The following is an 18,843-nucleotide window of genomic DNA, read 5'->3' on the forward strand; positions in this document are numbered from 1 at the left end:
TAACACAGCGTGTTCGCCAAACAGCGATATGTGTATGACGTATAATGTGTAAATACACGGTAAAATAAATTGTTACCATGCAGATTGATGAAATATCTGCTTGTCAAAAACTGAGGCCATTTTTTTTTAATTGAAGTAACATTATTGTAAGACGAACTAGCTTTATTAACTGATGGCCTTGTATGCCGAAAAAAACATATCAAACTAGAGCAGGGGCCACAATTTAAATTGAGGATGATAAAGCGTTGTCTTACATAATTTTGTGATGGGCCTATTCAATTGTATGAAACATCAAGTCAATTAAATGAGCGGTTTTGTAACAGGATTAACATCAAAATTTGCCTAAAACTGGACGGGATTTGAAGAGCTCTACTAATTGTTGGAGCTACAGATAAAACTAACTTAATACATGTTTTAATTAAATAATTTAAGTGCTGAATCTAAAGCGTCTTTCAAAGCCTTTATTGGCCATTCTCATATTTTATTCTTGAATAATACTTCTTTTTACGTTTAAACGCATATTAAATTAGATAGTTTACAGGATAAGAATAGAAAAACAACTTACGAAAACATGGATAAGTATCCACAGAAGCAGCATTTATACTTGAACTTGTTCATCTTTTGATGGACCCCAGCAATGTGGTTCTTCACTTTAAATTTGTTGTTGAAACTCAAATTGCAGTAGCCACATCGATACATCTTATTGCCATTTCCATTAACCTCAATCTTGAACTTAATAAGTGATTTGGAGCTATCCTTTGCATCATCTGAAGAACTCGCTTCTTGTAGGATTTGTGGATCGTTGACCAGTTTTGTCTTCTTTCCTTTAAGTTGCACAACGTCTCTTTCACTCTCAAAAGGTCGTTTTCGGGACGTGTTTGAGTGTATTTGTAAGTGACTTTTTATGCCTTTCAAGAAATCTGATGATTTTCCACATTCGTTACAGTACCAAACACCGTTATGAAAACGAATGCCCTCTTCAACGACCTTGAATTTGTCAAAATTCTTTGGACGTCTGTTTATTTTCATAATCTTGTTAACTTTTTCCTCAATTGCATCATTTCTGACGTATTGTTTTATAAATTCCTTTCCATGGTGTTCAGCTTCAAAATGTTTTTGTATATAGTCTGATCGAAAAAAGCTTGCTTTACACAACTTACATTTATAAGGTGAATAGTTGAAGTGCTTGAACAAATGCGGTTTTAAGGACCCAGCGTTAACAAATCTTTTGTTGCACTTAGGGCATTCATGTTTCCCTGTTCCAACTTTTGGGGAGGTAACAAGCAAGTCAGAATCATTACGTTTAATGTTTTCTAATTCCATCTTTTTGTCAGAGTACTGAGGTACATTTTGATGATGCACGTTCTTGCAGTGATTGAAGATATGTTGCAAGACAGGAGTTTTATACGAACATTTCTGGCAGTGTACGGTTGTACCCTGATGAAAGGTATTAACATGATACTGCAGCTTCATAACATTTGCACAGGTGTAAGTTTGACAAAGCCTGCACGCTATTTCAGAACTACTACTCTTAATCTGGTTACAACTATCTTCTGTTTTTGTATCATCGGAGTCATCAACATCGACGTCAACATTATAAAAGTCTGAATCTAAGTCAGTTTCCGCAGCTTTACGCTTCTTCAGCATGTTCGCCACCTGGTTGTCTTGTTTAATTGGGATCTTAATGACCTTCATCTTCGCAGCCATAGGCAGGGTAAGCGCAATTGCTTTAGTTTTCGGGTGTCTTATCTGAGCATGTTTCCTTATTGCAATTTTGGTCGAACTTTGAAACGAGCATAATGAGCATTGATAATATGGTCCATTGCATTTTGGAGATGATCTAAAGTGGCCATACATTGAACTCTTCGATTCTTTTTTCTCTCCACAAATCTTGCATTTCACTTTGGTCTTGATTTCAAAAACTCCATGAAGCGATACTGTAAAAGAATCAATTGAGACAGACTTGCCTTTAGAATTACTTATACAGTCAGAATCCTCAGAATGAATACTCGCTGTATCAGCTTTCTTCTTTGGGGTCTTTTCAGGTTTTGGTAAAGCCAAAACTTTCTTTGAATTCGTATCTTCTGCAGATTTGTCATCCCTCTGGTTCGTTGTTGTTTTCTTGCCTGATTGTTGTTCAACAATCCTGGCTGGAACACTATGGACCACCCTGTATATATGCTTGATGACATTATACTTATCACCTCTATAGTCGCACCCACTACAAACAAACTTCTTATATGGATCATCATGTGCTGCTATGTGGCTCACCAGCACATTGTCCTTTTTTGCAACATACCGGCACATTGGGCATTTACGAGAATTACTTGCTGCGACAAATGTCATACTGTTTGGTTTTTCTTTTGTTATTTCGTTTTCAACATCAGACTTCACGTCTGCTATCTCATGCACTTGCTCTGTTTTCAGACCTAGGTCTCTTGGAACTGTTGACCCTTTCTTTACATCAACCTGTATATCGATTTTATCATTGAAGTCCAGGTTGCATGTTCTTTCTTCAAGAAGGTCTTCAAGCTCTTGTTTACTGACAGTATCGTAAACCAAAGGCATATTGCTGTGTTCTTTCTGAATATGACCTGCTATCAAAGTTCTTTCAATTGTGCCTTCGTTACAATATCTACACTTGAAAAATACAATTTTAAGATGGTCCAAGATATGTCTATGCAGGACAAATTTCTTTGCGATTTTTTGTGTGCAGATACGACATTGAAACCTCAAGTCTTCAACCATTGCAGTAAAGCAGGCTGTCAATGCAGAATGGAGTCTATTTTCTCCCAAAACATAAAAGTCTTTTGATGGACTTGAGGGATCACCACGTGTCTCAGCCACAGCTTCTTTCACTTTTGCGAAAGGATTCAGAAGAAACCTGCCTGCATTTGGTCCATTTTGTAACAAACTGTTTTTATGTGGTGTCTTCTTACCACTGCTAAACGGGTTGGGTATGGTCGTAGATTTTCTAGCAGTTGGTTTTGATGGTGTTTTCTTACACGGATTGGGTCTGACAGGTCTCATGTTAGGATGTTCTTTCAGATGTCGCATTGTTGTGATTCTATAATTTGACATAAAGTCACAATTTTGACATTTGAATGGAGTTTTGAAAATTGTCCCATCGGGTATCACAACATCTATTTTTTCAACACTTTTTTCAGAGTCTTCCTCATGATCAGGCTGCTTGGATATCCCCAAAGAATTTTGTTCGTTTGAGGGAATATCGATATGTTCTACCTTGCGTAAAATACGTATTGCTAGGCCAGTATGCATTTTATCATAATGTTTCACAATTAAATCCTTCATAGTGGATGTTAAATTGCAATATTTACACTTGTAAGAGGTAAATTGTTTGTTCTCAATGTCATCATGTTCAAGAAGCATGTGTTTCTTCAAATCTGCTTTGTGTTTCCAAAATGTGCTGCAATATTCACAATGATACTTCTTCTTCCCTCCTTCACTTTCTTTCTTACTCTGCTTCTGCTCTTTCATTGTTTCTTCCTTAAAGCTGGCTTTAAAAGTTTCTGTAACCTTCTGCATTGGTTCCATGGAAACGATGGGCTTCACTTTATGCACAACATTTTCATGCTGGGATACCTGGTCAACTGCCCTTGTTACGAAATCACAGTACTTGCAGGTATAATAATTCGTACTTTCAACCGTTTCTTCCTTCAACGTGTACATACTTTTCTGCTCATGTCCATCTTCACAATGATCCATTATGTGTGCTTTCTGGTTTGACATATATGAACAAACAGTGCAGCAGTAAACATTGATATCATGTTTCCCCAAATGGTTTTGAATGTGTTTCTTCAAGTTAGGCAAACTTTCTAGGCCCTTTGGACAAAGATAACAAAGAAATCTCTTTTCCCTCTCTGGCTCTTTATCATGAAGAGACATGTGCTGTATATGATAGCTTTGGTTGTAACTCAGGTACTTGCACTTTGGACAAAGCAAACACTTTGGTCCAATGGAATCATGTACTTGTTTAGGCTCGTTTTTCGCTCCATCAGATAATCTTTCAATGCCTTTCTTATTTGGTGTATCTGATTCAGTTTGTGTTTGGTCCAAATCTGGCAAGCTTTCATTTTCAGCATCTTCACTATCATCTATTTCAGAACCACCATTGTTAGTATCAACATTATTTTCAATTTCATCTACTCTTTCACCTTGTACTTCATCCAAAAGTCTTGGAATGTCAAGGCTATTTGCACTAGAATTATCAATGAGCATTCTGTCAATTACTTTAGGATTTACTCTTTCTTGGTCTGGGTTTGTTTTTGCCTTTGGTACCACGTAAAAGTTAATTTCCCTTTCATTGCACACGATCTGACCAGAAACGGAGATCATTCTTATTTTGTCTGGATGGCTGTGTTTGATGTGCTGGAACACAACTGGCTTCTTCTCAAACTTGAAGGAACAGTAGGGGCAAGTAATAAACTTAAGCAGGTTTTTCTGCAAGTGTTGTGAAAGGCTTTCAATACTAGGAAACATCTGATGACAATATGTACATTTGATGTTCAACTCTTCTTTTGGATGAGCCTTCAAATGTTCTTCATAAAACTGAATCATATTTGTCTTAAATTTGCACAATCTCAGGGGACATTTGTACAAAAGAAATGTCTTGCTCATAGAGTGGGAAAATAAATGTCGAACATGACTATCCTCCTTGTAGTCCTTTTGTCCGCAATGACTACAAAGGTAACAGTATTCAGTCTGATGCTTTTTGTCTTTCAAATGTTCCCTGTATTTCACAGAAGACAGGCATGTAAATCCACAAGGTTCATATCCGCAAGCATAAAAAGAGTTGTAGCCAAGCTGTTCTAGTGTCTGTTTATCAAATTCTTCAACAGCTTTGTTACTTTGACTGATCCTTGAACTTTTTAAGCCGACTAAAGATGACTCTTTGTTTGTTTCTGGTTCAACAGGGAGCAAAGCTTGATCAATTAAGAAATCAATTTCTTTGTCTTTTTCCAACAGTTTAGGATCATCCAATTTAAGATTCGAATCAATAACTTTAGCAACAGTACATTCTGTTTCAGCCTCGGATTGACTCAATGATTTATTCAATAAGTCATTTGTAGGGGCAGCATCCTCTTCGTTGGGATTCTCGTCAATTTTCTGCAACTCACTAAGTGTGTTTGTCTGTCGATTTTCATCCACATCATCAACATCTTCTGATTTATCACTACCCTTTGTCAGATCTTTTTCTTTACTTCTTAAAGATTCGTCTTTTGGTTTTGAACTAGAAATGTCTTCATCAGTCTTCTCCACACAACTTCCAGCATGGTTTGACTCATCTGACAAGGTCTTGTCAATATTTAAGATCTTCTGGTCAGCTAGAGAATATGTTTCACATATTTTAATCTGCAAACATCCAGAATCACCATCATCATCGTCCAGCACAATCACTTCAGCTGTACTTCCATTGTTGCCCTTACTTTCCTGCTCTAAATCCGCTGTGAGTTCTTTAATATTGTCATCATCTGTTATATCAATTATTTCTTTCTCACCATTTTTCACAATTTTGAAAGGTTTAGATCTACGTTTGTCTTCTGTTGACCGCTTCACTAAGCTACAAACAATATTCCCCACAAGTTTACAGTTAAGAATATCTTTAGATTGTAACTGCTGAAAAGTACATGAACCACAAGCCAAGGGGATTCCGTGAAAATGTTCCCATAAATGTTTTCTAAAAATCAGCTCATCCTTTGTAAACTTTTTGCATGCTTCACAAACATACCCTTGTCCTGGTTTTATTCTAAACAAAAGCTTTTTCGTTGATGGCTGTGGAGCCAACCTTGGTTTCACATTGAATTTCTCTAGGTCTGTCCTTGGTCCAGGCATGTTCAAAGAAGGATTTATAGATGTGTTGACTTGTGACTCAGAATTTGGCACAATTATGACGGAATGTGTTTTACTTGCTGGTACAGTAATTGGTTGGTTCTGTTCTGTAGTTGAAGTACTACCAGTTGCAATAACAACAGTAGCATTGGCAGGGTTGATTTGTGTAAGTGATGGGGAAATAGTGGTCTGTAACAGTGGTAGGTCCACTGTCGGTAAAAATGACTTTGCCAGTTTAATTGGTGTTGGAGGTTTTGATTGGATAAATTGCATCATTATTGGCTGATTGGTCTTTGAAAAAGAAGACATTGTTGTCGCTGGGATCCCAGAAATCAAACTTCTACCACTTGTGACACTTGGTGGGGCAGCAGCAGATGCACTTGGTGGCACTTGTCCACCAATTACAATCATTTGTGGTCGTATTGATGTTGATGTATTCAATGCAGAGGGTCCTGCACTTGTCTGAACCAAGGAAGGTCCAATTGGCACAAGAAGGAATTGGCCATTACTTGGTGCCACAGTTGATATTGTTGTGGAGGTAAGCCTGACAGCAGGAGTGGAGGTATACTCTGTAATGTCTTGAACTTTGTACTGTGATGAAGTTGGCTGCAACAAAGATCTTGTACTAGTCACTGGATTCACAATCTTTTGTATCTTTGTTGACACATTTGTGGCCATAATTTCTTTTGTTTCTGGGTTGATTATACCAAAAAGAGAGTTTATAGCTTCCTCCTTTTCTTTATCTACTTTTTTAGGAACATATACCCTAGTAGAAGCAACAGTGGTTGTGACAGCCCCAGCAGAGGAATTCACGGTAGCTGAAGCTGGAATTTTGCATGTCGTAGTATTTTCTTGGGATGTCTTTACTATTATATAATTTTCCATATAGGTGGGAGGTGCTGATGATACTGCAGGTTTTAAAAGCTTAGGCTGAATCTGCACTGGCACAGACGGACTTTGCTTTTCACTTTTGTTATCAATTGTTTTTGGTATGGCGAGTTTTCCATAAATGACCTTGCTGCCATCTTTTAATAAATCATCCACAATTTGCCTTCCTCGTTTTATTCCTCTGAGCCCACATTTAGCATTGCCAGCTACATGAACAGTTTTTGTATGCTGTTCAATAATTTTACGACTCACAAAACTCTGCTTACACGTCAAACAAATATACGGATTGTCCGTTGTATGACACACAATATGCTCTTCGAATTCCTGCTTGGAACTATAATGCAGAGAACAGTTCAAGCAATGAAAAATACTGCCATCATATTTCAAGTCTATGGGGGCCTTTTCCTCTGGTCGTTTTCCTCCAAGGGACTTGGATAGGCACATGTCCGCATGGTTCTTGAAGATGACTTCATCATCGGTGGTGAACTTGCAAAACTGACATCTGGAAATATGAATAATCACATCTGAACAAGAAAACAATTATATCATTGATACAATGATTGCAATACTTTCATTGAATCTGCAATACATTTGATCAAGATTTGTTTCTATATGTGAGTGACTTTTTTTAAATTATTTATACTGCCTGTGCCTTTCAAATTGGAAAAAAGTTGACTTTGGGAAAAATACAAATCAGGCTAAAATAGGTAATATAATGGCAAATATACATGTTTTGACTTTTTTATGCATACATTATGCTGTGAAAGATTTAGTCTTATCAAGATTTTAATTATTTTTCAAGAAATTCATTGCTTTTTTGTTCATTGTCGTCTGCATTTATCAAATTGGGAAAAATATATAATTTTTTGGGGAAAATGGACATTTTTTGCAAGGGGAAACAGCCTTAAGAAGGCAGTAAATTGCACTAAAAATCCCTGTATGTATTCAGCTTTTCATAATGCAAACCAATCCTGTGTTCCTCAAAAAGTTTTCCCATCTTCTCTGTCCTATTTACATTGACATTGTATAGAGTCACCTAAATGCACAAACTCAATTCATGTCTCTGGTGTATATATTCACTTATCGGCGTTTTAATTAGTTAGGATGATGAGAGATAACAGATCTATAGATGTGTAATACTTAGTTTTAACTTATTTATTTTACAACGATTGTTAAACAACTTATTACAACATTATAACAATCATTCTCGTTAGCACGATGTTAAGCGATAGTGTGGTCTTGTTAATGCATGCTTTGATAACATTTACTTTTTTCGTTTTTTTCTTTATTCATGATTGTTGGGATAAGAGTGAGGTTTGTGCACATAAATTGGTTTAAACCCCCAGTAAATTTACACTTTATTGACTGTTCAAAAGGCGGTACCTAGCTCTCCTTGATAAACATAGTTTGTTTATAAAATATATAGTCACTGTGTTGTTTGTGGAGTTTTGTGCTGTTGTTCCTTGTTTGTGATTTCTTGTTTTTGTGTTCTATGTCTTTGGCGTTTTCCTTGTGCAATTAAACGGGGTTTATGTTTAAACTTTTACTACTGAGCTTGCTTCTGTAGTTTTTCACATTAGTATTGTGTTCACTGTTGTGGGTGACAGAAGTACCCACAGTAAACCTTCTTGTCTGGCTTAGTGACTACAATTCAAACTCACATGCGTCCATGCCGGGAATCAAACCCGGCTTGCCTACGTGAGTAGCAAGTGCGCTAACCACTGACCTAATGGACAACCATAATTACATAAATGTTCACATTCTCGGAATTTTCAGCCCATGATCATAATAATTCGTGATTTCGTTCATTATTCAAGGAAAAAACTTGAACCATGTGATGCACTATTCTGAAACTGACTACATAGCAATAGGTAATTGTGATTGGACAATTCAGGTACTTAATTATATAATCAAAGTGCTGAAAGCACTGATGGACTAGGGCTTCATTCAGAGATGTTGACAACCATGTTCTAAGCATTGAAAAAATCGGTTCACATCACAAGGGGTCACTTTTTAATGGGCTAGCTTAAACTTTAGATTAAAACTGCTTGCAAGCTGCAAAGGAAATTTGAAAAATCTAGTTAAGTGCGTGTAGAGTGAATGGGGGGGGGGGGGGGGGGCTAAAGCGTTAAATCGGATAAAGTCATAGTTCTTTTGAATTTCTAAAAGTCGTTAAATCAGACTTGTACAAATTAATTTACGTGGTTGGCACACATACTTCTTTAATTTGATCAAATCCTTTTATATCAAAGGACTGTTATTTGCAATTTCAGAAGATTTTCAATGATGTAATTATATACTTTATATATTGAAAACCTGTCACCTCTTTTTCAGGGGAGCTTTAAACCATAGGGCCATACTTTGAACAACCTTTGTAAAAGACATCTAAATTGTAAACCTATGTCAGACTGCATACACAGTGCTATTAGGAAGTAGTTTTTAAATAAAAAGTGAAGAATAATTTTGTCCCTCTTAATTTGTGCTTGGTATTCAATTCATATAACATGTTAACATGATAACTTAGTGCTGTTGATAAATATTAGGCACTGCCTTCTGTCTAATGCTATTAATATTACTGCTGCAGACTTTTGTACATAGCAAAGCAAGTTGAGTAGACTAAGATGAGATGAATATTGTTTTTAAAGTATGAAATATTGAAATGTCTTTTAAATACTTTGACCATCAAATTTCATAACATGGTGTCAGCAGTTCATCACACTGCTAGTGAGAATGGAATACCAAACATAATTTTATTCTTTATTTTATACCCATCATCAATCCACATGCAATACATATCACAAAATACTTTAACCCATATTCCGCTCCAGTGCAATACGGCCATATACCACTCTTGTGACGTCACGTCATAACAAGTATGTTGCGCAATATTAAATTGACGTCATTAAGCCAATGAGTGCATCTTTAAAATTAAATTTATTATGCAAAGATGTGGCTTCTAAGTGATCTAATCAGTAATGAATAATATAATAAAAGGGTTATTAGTACTGCGTTTTGATCCGGATATGGCGGAATGTCATATTTGATTCTGGTAGTTTTTTGTAGATTTTGATTTTACTCTGCTTGTGCCTTGTGAAATCCGAATCTGCAAAAATCTACTTGAGTCGAATACAACCTCCTGGATCAAAACGCAGTACTTATAACCCTATTATGTACAAAACATGTTACCCCGTGGACAGAGCATCTTTAACCCACAGGGCCATTGTAACTTTGAACAATCATTGTAAAAGACAACTACATACATGTACAAGATGCTTAAGGAAGTAGTTTGGAAAAATTTAGAATTATTTTCTCCGTCTTAATTTGTATGCATTAGATAACTCAATAAATGCAGCAGTTGGCCATTCTTGTATTGTCCTCTGTCACTGTTCTGATAGCTCCCTATCTCAATAGATTAGGTTGAAAGGTTGTAGGTTCATCATTCTCCTGGTCCAATATGTCATACAGAAAGAAGATGTTGAATGTAGAATCAAGAAGCTTTCTTTTCAGGCACTCCAAATTGAATAGTACTGTAACATTTGGAGTGCCAAGAATTTGTTGGATTCCTAGGCAACAGGTATCAGGTGTTGCAGTACATTTGGCAAATACTTTTCACCCCTCCTTGTAAATCTAAAAAAGCTTTCATTTTGCAAATGAAGTTCATACAACTATATTAAGGTTGCTAAATCAGAGTTTGAATAATTCTGAAAACTAGATGTGCCTTTAATTGCAGCAATTTGAACTCCAACTCATAATGTCAATTTAAGCTGGTTATGCAATACTGCAGTTCCTTGGTGTGGGGATTGCTAATTACTTGAATAAACAAACAGTTCTTGTGTTGGAAAGTACAATGTATTAACATGCATTTTTCTTGCCCTGACTCCATCCAAGCCTTAAATCTTAGATCAACATGTACTTGGGACTATGTGTAATATCAATGAGAACTATAAATTATGTTCAATTTAGTGCCACTTATGATATTTCATTCCACATACAAAAACACTAACATGTTCTTTAAAACCAATATCCTATATGTTATGATAAAACCATTGCCAAGTTGGTAATTTGAAAAGACAAGAAATTATATCTGGTCAGGGTTTGACATAGTCTATTTAGACAGCTGGACTTGTTTTGCAGTTACTTTGAAAAAAACTCACAATACCAAAAGGGGTTTAAAAAACTTACGAGATCATTCCCACATCACCTATACCATTAGTTCTTATCAACAAACTTAAGTCAACATAATAATTAATGTTTTACATAAATATTGCAATGAATAAAACATATTGCAATAAGTGCCAATAACATAGCAATCAAGTATGATCACTATATGCCTAAACATGAGATTTCAACATTTTCCTGATAAACAATAAATAATTTTACTTCACAATTTTCTCATTTTTTACACAAGCTGAAAAAATGGTCTCTTTTTGAATACTTCACATATTTCATGGCTTTCATCATTCAAACTAACATTTCGCTTGTTATTTCAATATTCAATGATTGTGTAAACATTCATAAATGATGGTTAAAATTAACATTCATGCTAATCATACCTACCAAAAGCACCTGACTGACCAATCAGTATCCAATTTTGGCAGGGCTTATTGGTGGTTCATTGAAATCAACCATGACCTCCCACAATCTGCACTGATCAACAGAAGTTAATGAATTGTTTCAATTGTTCTTATTTTCATAAACAACTGCAGGGAATAAAATTTATTCCTCATCACTGAGAGAAAGTTTAGAAAAATGAACGAAGCCGAGTTACATCTAGTAGGATATCAAATCCTACATTTTATATAACCCTATTTAGTAAATGTTAAATTTTTGAAAGTCTAAAAAAGTTCATTTTTTGTATATCAAAGAACATTTGTGTGTATAATTTTGATGATAGTTTGTGATTCATTCAATTTCATTCTTGTTTCATTTAGTGTTCAATCCCAAGCTTTCTTGTTCACATTTAAGTGCAAGAAAAGTCACTTAATTATGATCTGAATAAATTCATTATAATGTAAGGTCACATAAAGGATATATTGTGCTTTTTAAAAATAACATATTTTCATCTGTTTAAAATTATGTCAAATGTAAGGCATTGAAATTTTATTATGAGTTTAAAGCTGCACTCTCATTTTGACAACTTCTTTATTTTTTGTCTTGGAACGAGCCAATTTTTGCGAAAATCCATGGAAACCAGTTATATAAGACTGCTGACCAAAATTTAGATGGCAGATTTTTATATTAAAGTTACAAAATTGATGTTTTAAGCATTATTCTTAAACTGTTAGTAATGGTTTAAGCCATAAAACATTAATTTTCGAACGCAAATATGACAAACTACGAGCTGATTGTTTGTCAGCAACCTGATATCATTGGTTTGAAGATGTTTACGCAAAAATTTGCTCTTTCCAAGACAAAAAAAAAGTTGTAAAAACGGTAAATCTGTGAGAGTGTAGCTTTAAACTATGACAGGAATAATTCAATGGAATGATTTTTCGTGATTTCTAGCATTAAAATTGTCTGAATCGCATGAAAATTTATAAATTATGTAAGGTATTCTCACACTGGTCACACTTTTTGAACTTTGTGCTGTCTTCTTTTTGTTTGTCTCAAATTAATACAGCATGGGCTTCACTTGTTGTTTATGAAAGGGACTGTACACCAGATTGGCACCAAAAAAGTCTGTTTTTTTCCTGTAACAAATCTAAGGACACTTTTTTAATATAAAATTTTACTCTTTGATATCGTTATTGTAAATAAAACAAGAGGCCCAAAAGAGCCTATGCTCTACTGGCATGGCTTTTGTGGTCATATCAATCCAGAGCATGTATGTATGGGTAAAAGGCAACAGACATATACTTTATGTTTTTTAAGTTTAATGATCAAACCATATCTGACTGCACGTTTTATGATCAAACCATATCTCACTAAGTTTAATGATCAAACCATATCTGACTGTGAGTTTTGTGATCAAACCATATCTGACTGTAAGTTTAATGATCAAACCATATCTGACTCTGAGTTTTGTGATCAAACCATATCTAACTGTGAGTTTTGTGATCAAACCATATCTGACTGTAAGTTTTATGATCAAACCATATCTCACTAACTTTAATGATCAAACCATATCTGACTGTGAGTTTTGTGATCAAACCATATCTGACTGTAAGTTTAATGATCAAACCATATCTGACTGTAAGTTTAATGATCAAACCATATCTGACTGTGAGTTTTGTGATCAAACCATATGTCTTTATGATAATTATCTGACTGTTCATGTAAGTTTAATGATCAAACCATATCTGACTAAGTTTATTGATCAAACCATAACTGACTGTAACTTTGATGATCAAACAATATCTGACTGTAAGTTTAATGATCAAACCATATCTGATTGTAAGTTTAATGATCAAACCATATCTGACTGTAAGTTTAATGATCAAACCATATCTGACTGTAAGTTTATTGATTAAACCATATCTGACTGTAAGTTTAATGATCAAACCATATCTGACTGTAAGTTTGATGATCAAACCATATCTGACTAAGTTTATTGATCAAACCATAACTGACTGTAAGTTTAATGACCAAACCATATCTGACTGTAAGTTTAATGATCAAACCATATCTGACTGTAAGTTTAATGATCAAACCATAACTGACTGTAAGTTTAATGATCAAACCATATCTGACTGTGAGTTTTGTGATCAAACCATATGTCTTTATGATAACTAACTGACTGTTCATGTAAGTTTAATGATCAAACCATATCTGACTGTAAGTTTAATGATCAAACCATATCTGACTGTAAGTTTAATGATCAAACCATATCTGACTGTAAGTTTAATAATCAAACCATATCTGACTAAGTTTATTGATCAAACCATAACTGACTGTAAGTTTAATGATCAAACCATATCTGACTGTGAGTTTAATGATCAAACCATATCTGACTGTATGTTTAATGATCAAACCATATCTGACTAAGTTTATTGATCAAACCATAACTGACTGTAAGTTTAATGATCAAACCATATCTGACTGTAAGTTTAATGATCAAACCATATCTGACTGTAAGTTTAATGATCAAATCATATCTGACTGTAAGTTTAATGATCAAACCATATCTGACTGTGAGTTTTGTGATCAAACCATATGTCTTTATGATAATTAACTGACTGTTCATGTAAGTTTAATGATCAAACCATATCTGACTAAGTTTATTGATCAAACCATAACTGACTGTAAGTTTAAAGATCTAACCATATCTATGTTTTGTAACTGTAAGTTTAATTATCTAACCATATCTGACTGACTAAGTTTTATGATCAAACCATATCTGACTGTAAGTTAAAAGATAAAACTGTGTCTGACTGTCAGTTTTATGATCAAACCATATCTGACTGTAAGTTAAAAGATAAAACTGTGTCTGACTGTCAAGTTTTATGATCAAACCATATCTGACTGTAAGTTAAAAGATAAAACTGTGTCTGACTGTCAGTTTTATGATCAAACCATATCTGACTGTAAGTTAAAAGATAAACTGTATCTGACTGTCAGTTTTATGATCAAACCATATCTGATTGTAAGTTTAATGGTCAAACCATATCTGACTGTAAGTTTAATTATAAAATCATATCTGACTTTAAGTTTAATGGTGTGTTCATAAAACTTAGTCAGATATGATTTGATCACTAAACTTAGTCAGATATGATTCAGTCATATTAAATAACTCGTACTATAACAGATCTCAATTGTTTGGGAAACAGCCGAAAAACTCATATTTCGTAAAGCTTTAGCCATAAAACATCAATTTTCAAACGTAAATAATAAATATGATAAACAGCAATCTGATCTATTGTCGCCAGTCTTATATCACTGCTTACAAGACAATCATGCAAAACTTGGCTCTATCAAAAAAAAAAAAAAAAAGTTGTTGAAGTTAATCAATCTGTGTCAGTGCTGCTTTAATGATAGTACATTCAGCAATGGCATATTAAAATATATTTTATATATTTTATGTTAATATCTTTGTTGATAATTAGCACATGTGAAGCAAATCTGTTACAGAGTAACACATCATATATTAGTTAATTATAAATACTAAAAGCTGCACTCTCACAGATTGAACATTTTGACAACTTTTTTATTTTTCTCTACGGCCTGATCTTTTGTCAGCAGATATTTACGCAAAATTTTTCTCTTTCCAAGACAAAAAAATAAAAAGTTGTTAAAACTGTAAATCTGTGAGTGTGCATGCAGCTTTGAGGTGATATGTTTAATAGTCTGTTTAAATAAGCATCGGTTAAGTTCAAATGATCTTTAATTAAGTAACATATCAAGTACCTTTTTAAACCCAGCCGTTCATAACTTTTGGAAACTTCTTCTGCCGACATCCGCCTATTAACAGTCTCAGGTTTAGATTCAGCGTTTTCTGGTTTAATGTTGAACTGGCTAAAGGCTTCTTTGGGATTTTTGTCCAAATCAGACCCAGCTGTTGAACAAGGGTTTTTATCGTCAGCATTCTTATTGGTGTTATCTTCTGCAGTTGTTTCGTTTTTGTCTGTTTTGTTCTTGTCCTTTTCAGCTTCATCATCTTTGCTCGTAGATTCCATGTCTGAAAATATACCGGTTATTCTTAAAACTAAATACTGCAAGACAAAACAAGTACACTGCAATATCAACAGTCGTCTCATTTTTTAGTCTAAAAGGGGATATATCAATTATTAATAAAGGTTCAGTTACATTCTACACATGTTTTCTACAGCAACTTGCATTCTAGTTTTTGAACGCTCATGCTGATATTGATGAGGACTATCATAACACTTTTTTTTTTTTTAAACAGACAGGCTAATAAGAATTTTGCATTCTGAAATATTTGGCTATAAAATTCGAGAAGGTCGAGTTTATGCAAATGTTACATCGTATGATCAAACAAATGAGTTCTGATCAAAAAGGGGTAACCTTTCAACCATGAATAATATGAAACTACCTATTCAGGTGCTCTTTTTTACATTAAAACTTTTATGCCTTTTACAGGGACCAGACATATATATGAAAATGATCTAAAAGTTAAACAGATCTATGCTTAACAGAAATTGGTAAAGTGAAGCCTAAAATCATTAAACTTTCAATAGCATTTCAAAAACAACCATGTACTTTTCAGCAAAAACCTTTTAATGATTTTAACTTCACCAGGTGAACGGTATAAACATTTATGCTGACGTGCCAATTTTGAATTTAAATGCTATTTATAGAGCAATAAAGAATACTTTTCCTCAATATTATATGCTTCAATGACTGGACATTAATCATGACATTCCCTTCATCAAAGCGCGAGAAGCTGAAAGACTATCTGCGGGCAAATATGTGAGAGTTGCAAATTTTATTTGAACTATGGGAATGGGTGAAGGGCACCTAAATAAAAGTGAAAAAATGTGCCAAGAGCGCTTGTGCCCACACTGGGCGAGGAAACAAACATGTCTTTATCTTTATTGCGTCTTGTGTCATTTTTTTTTGTAAATGTCACTTCAATTGTCGTAATCCCCTATCCCCATGTATTTAGTGTTACATGTATGCCCCATTTCAAGCATTTCTAAAGGTTTTTAGTTGCTTTGATTAAATACCATACGATAGGAAAATACAATACATCATATATATATCATTTCCTTTTATTAACAAACACGATTTGCTATGGGAAAATCATTTTTTTACAGACAACTTCAGTAATAATTCCATTCAAAATACACAGCTTATCACTTCAGTCGACGTATCCCCATGTATTTGAAGTTACAGTAAATGCTCTTTTCAATCGCGTCTAAAGGTTTTTCGGTGTTTTGATTAGATAGCATATGTTAGACAAATTTTATGACCTTACACGTTTTAATTCTTTAAGGAATTTCCGTCTATTTTCTGAAGTTGGAATATGACATTAAATATAGAATGTGCCGTTTCATTAACATTTTCTTGGTTCTGACAATGTTGGAGTATAAGTCATAAAATCTAAGATAAGAAGGTATTTTTCAGTATAGATAGGAAGTTGAAAATTGATAATACCCTTGGTTCATACATTTGTGGTCCTGTTTTTTCAAAATAATTCTATTATCAGATGGTCGTTTTCCCACAGTGAGGACATTATTGTGTTGCAGGTAAATTACAATGTATAGTATTTGAAGCATTAGCAATGCGAAACCTGAGATAGAACTATTTTAAACTTAGACAATTATTTTTGTTTCTTATCTCATAAAAGTCAAATAAAAAAGCACCATTACAAATATGCGTGCTTCAGGGTCACGTCAGGTTATAATAACAAATCCTGCAGGCGATGGGACATTTGCGGTCGGTAATCATTTCTGAAACATCATGGGCTAAACTCAGAGTGATTATCAATGTTATCTTCCTACCAGCATCTCCTATCTTGACCCTCATTCATCTGATAAATATAACGATCTAAAAATAGTTATATTATGCTAAAAATAAAACACTGGGATACATAATTACAGCGCGAAAATAGCCGAACAAGCAAAAGCTCATACTCGGACTACAACACAACCAATCTATTTTTATGGTTTCGACGTCATTCTGCTGAACATAGAGCGCATTTAGACAAAAAAATGGGTTAAAACGACATGAATAGAAGTAGTTCCTTGGAGTTTGTGGTCTTTTTACCTGCGCACATGCGCAGATAGTCTTAAAACAACCCAAAGCAGGGCATTAAGTAATGGTTAGATGGCATGAAGTAAAATTTTACAATGAAGTAAAAAAATTATGATTAAGAATTAGTTGAGAAAGCATGCGAACAAGCCCTAATCTCTATCATTAAGATATTACTACAGGTCATTCAAATTACTTCACCTCATTGGCTAACACATTGTTAATGCAAAAACTGATGCAGGGAGTGTATATCAGAGATGAGTGGCAGAAGGTGGATCTTTAAACACCCGTAAGTGAAATGGTTTCACTGTTTTTAAGTTGAAGAATTACAAAGGTTTGGTGAAACAAACATGGATCACTGTAAAATTTCATTATATGCAAAACCTTAACCAGAATGTCTAAGTCAAAAAATAAAGGGGAAAAAATTGCATTACATGCAAGATAGAATTATTATACTTGATTGTATTAAGTTAATGCAATACATCAAGTTGTTGGTGAGTTGTTAAATTAAATCTGCTTACATACAGAAATTTTAAGTCAAACAATCTAATTGCATGCAAGATCAAGATATCTTACTTGATTATTTAAGAATGGTTGAGCCCTTGTAAGCTGCATAAAGTTTCAAGGCAATACATGATGTACTTTGCTGAGCACAGCCAGTAGAGCTTAAAAATGAGGTCGCATTTCCAATTGTGATGTGACTGTTTACATTAGGTGTTTAATTATTATGTTTATAGCAATCATTTCATTTTGGAAAATAAATAATATTAAAAATTGAATCTGGAGAATGTTATTCCCCCGGGCAGACGAGTGTGATTGAATTTCTTCTCGCCCAGAAGATTTATAATAAACTGAATTGATAATGGTCAATCCTAAAAAACAGTGTGTGGGGGGGGGGGGGGACATTTTGTGTGACCTCTGTAAAGTCTGTAAAGTCTACGCAGGATATTTTTCAGTTTAACATGTTAATTCTCAAACAAGTTGTATAATATGATATAATATATTAGAAGGGTATGATTTCAACATTGTTTGTTCATTGACACTTTTGAGTATGAGGTATTTATGTTCAATGCAGGGTAACAGGGCCTAGACCCCTTTTGAAACTGTTTCCAAAGTCATTTATATTTATTTCAAGGTACTTCCTACCTTGTTTTTTTTATGGAAATTTCCAGCTAAAAGTTTTGACACCTGTACAATAGTTTTAAGTAAAGGCTTCTGAACTTTAGAATTCCTTTTACTTGCTAATTTTTATTTTTTTATCAACTTTTCAAAGTATTTTAATTCATTGAAGAAATCACACTTAAAACTACTGTCAGGTTTTTGTCTATGAATGTTTTGTTTTCAGAACAATTTTCATTGTATCATCAATTTAGTTGGATAAACATTCAATGTGACATTTAATAAACTTTCAATGTGACATTTATCTGAGGTCCCATGATTCAAGCATTTCCAGTA

General features: G+C 34.1%; 1 protein-coding gene across 1 annotated transcript in view; it reads right to left on the reverse strand.

The window, feature by feature from the left end:
- The window catches only part of LOC128230593 (uncharacterized), a 39,913-nt gene that overhangs the window by 13,301 nt on the left and 7,769 nt on the right, over positions 1–18,843 (reverse strand). The window contains exons 2-3 of the mRNA XM_052943008.1: positions 15,082–15,352; positions 566–7,240 (exon numbers count right to left, since the gene is read on the reverse strand). Of these exons, the coding sequence (XP_052798968.1) occupies positions 566–7,240; positions 15,082–15,350 (6,944 nt within the window). The 5' untranslated portion in view covers positions 15,351–15,352. The remainder of the gene's footprint in view (positions 1–565; positions 7,241–15,081; positions 15,353–18,843) is intronic.

The sequence above is a fragment of the Mya arenaria genome, chromosome 4 (genome assembly GCF_026914265.1).
Source record: "Mya arenaria isolate MELC-2E11 chromosome 4, ASM2691426v1".
Taxonomy (NCBI): Eukaryota; Metazoa; Mollusca; class Bivalvia; order Myida; family Myidae; genus Mya; species Mya arenaria.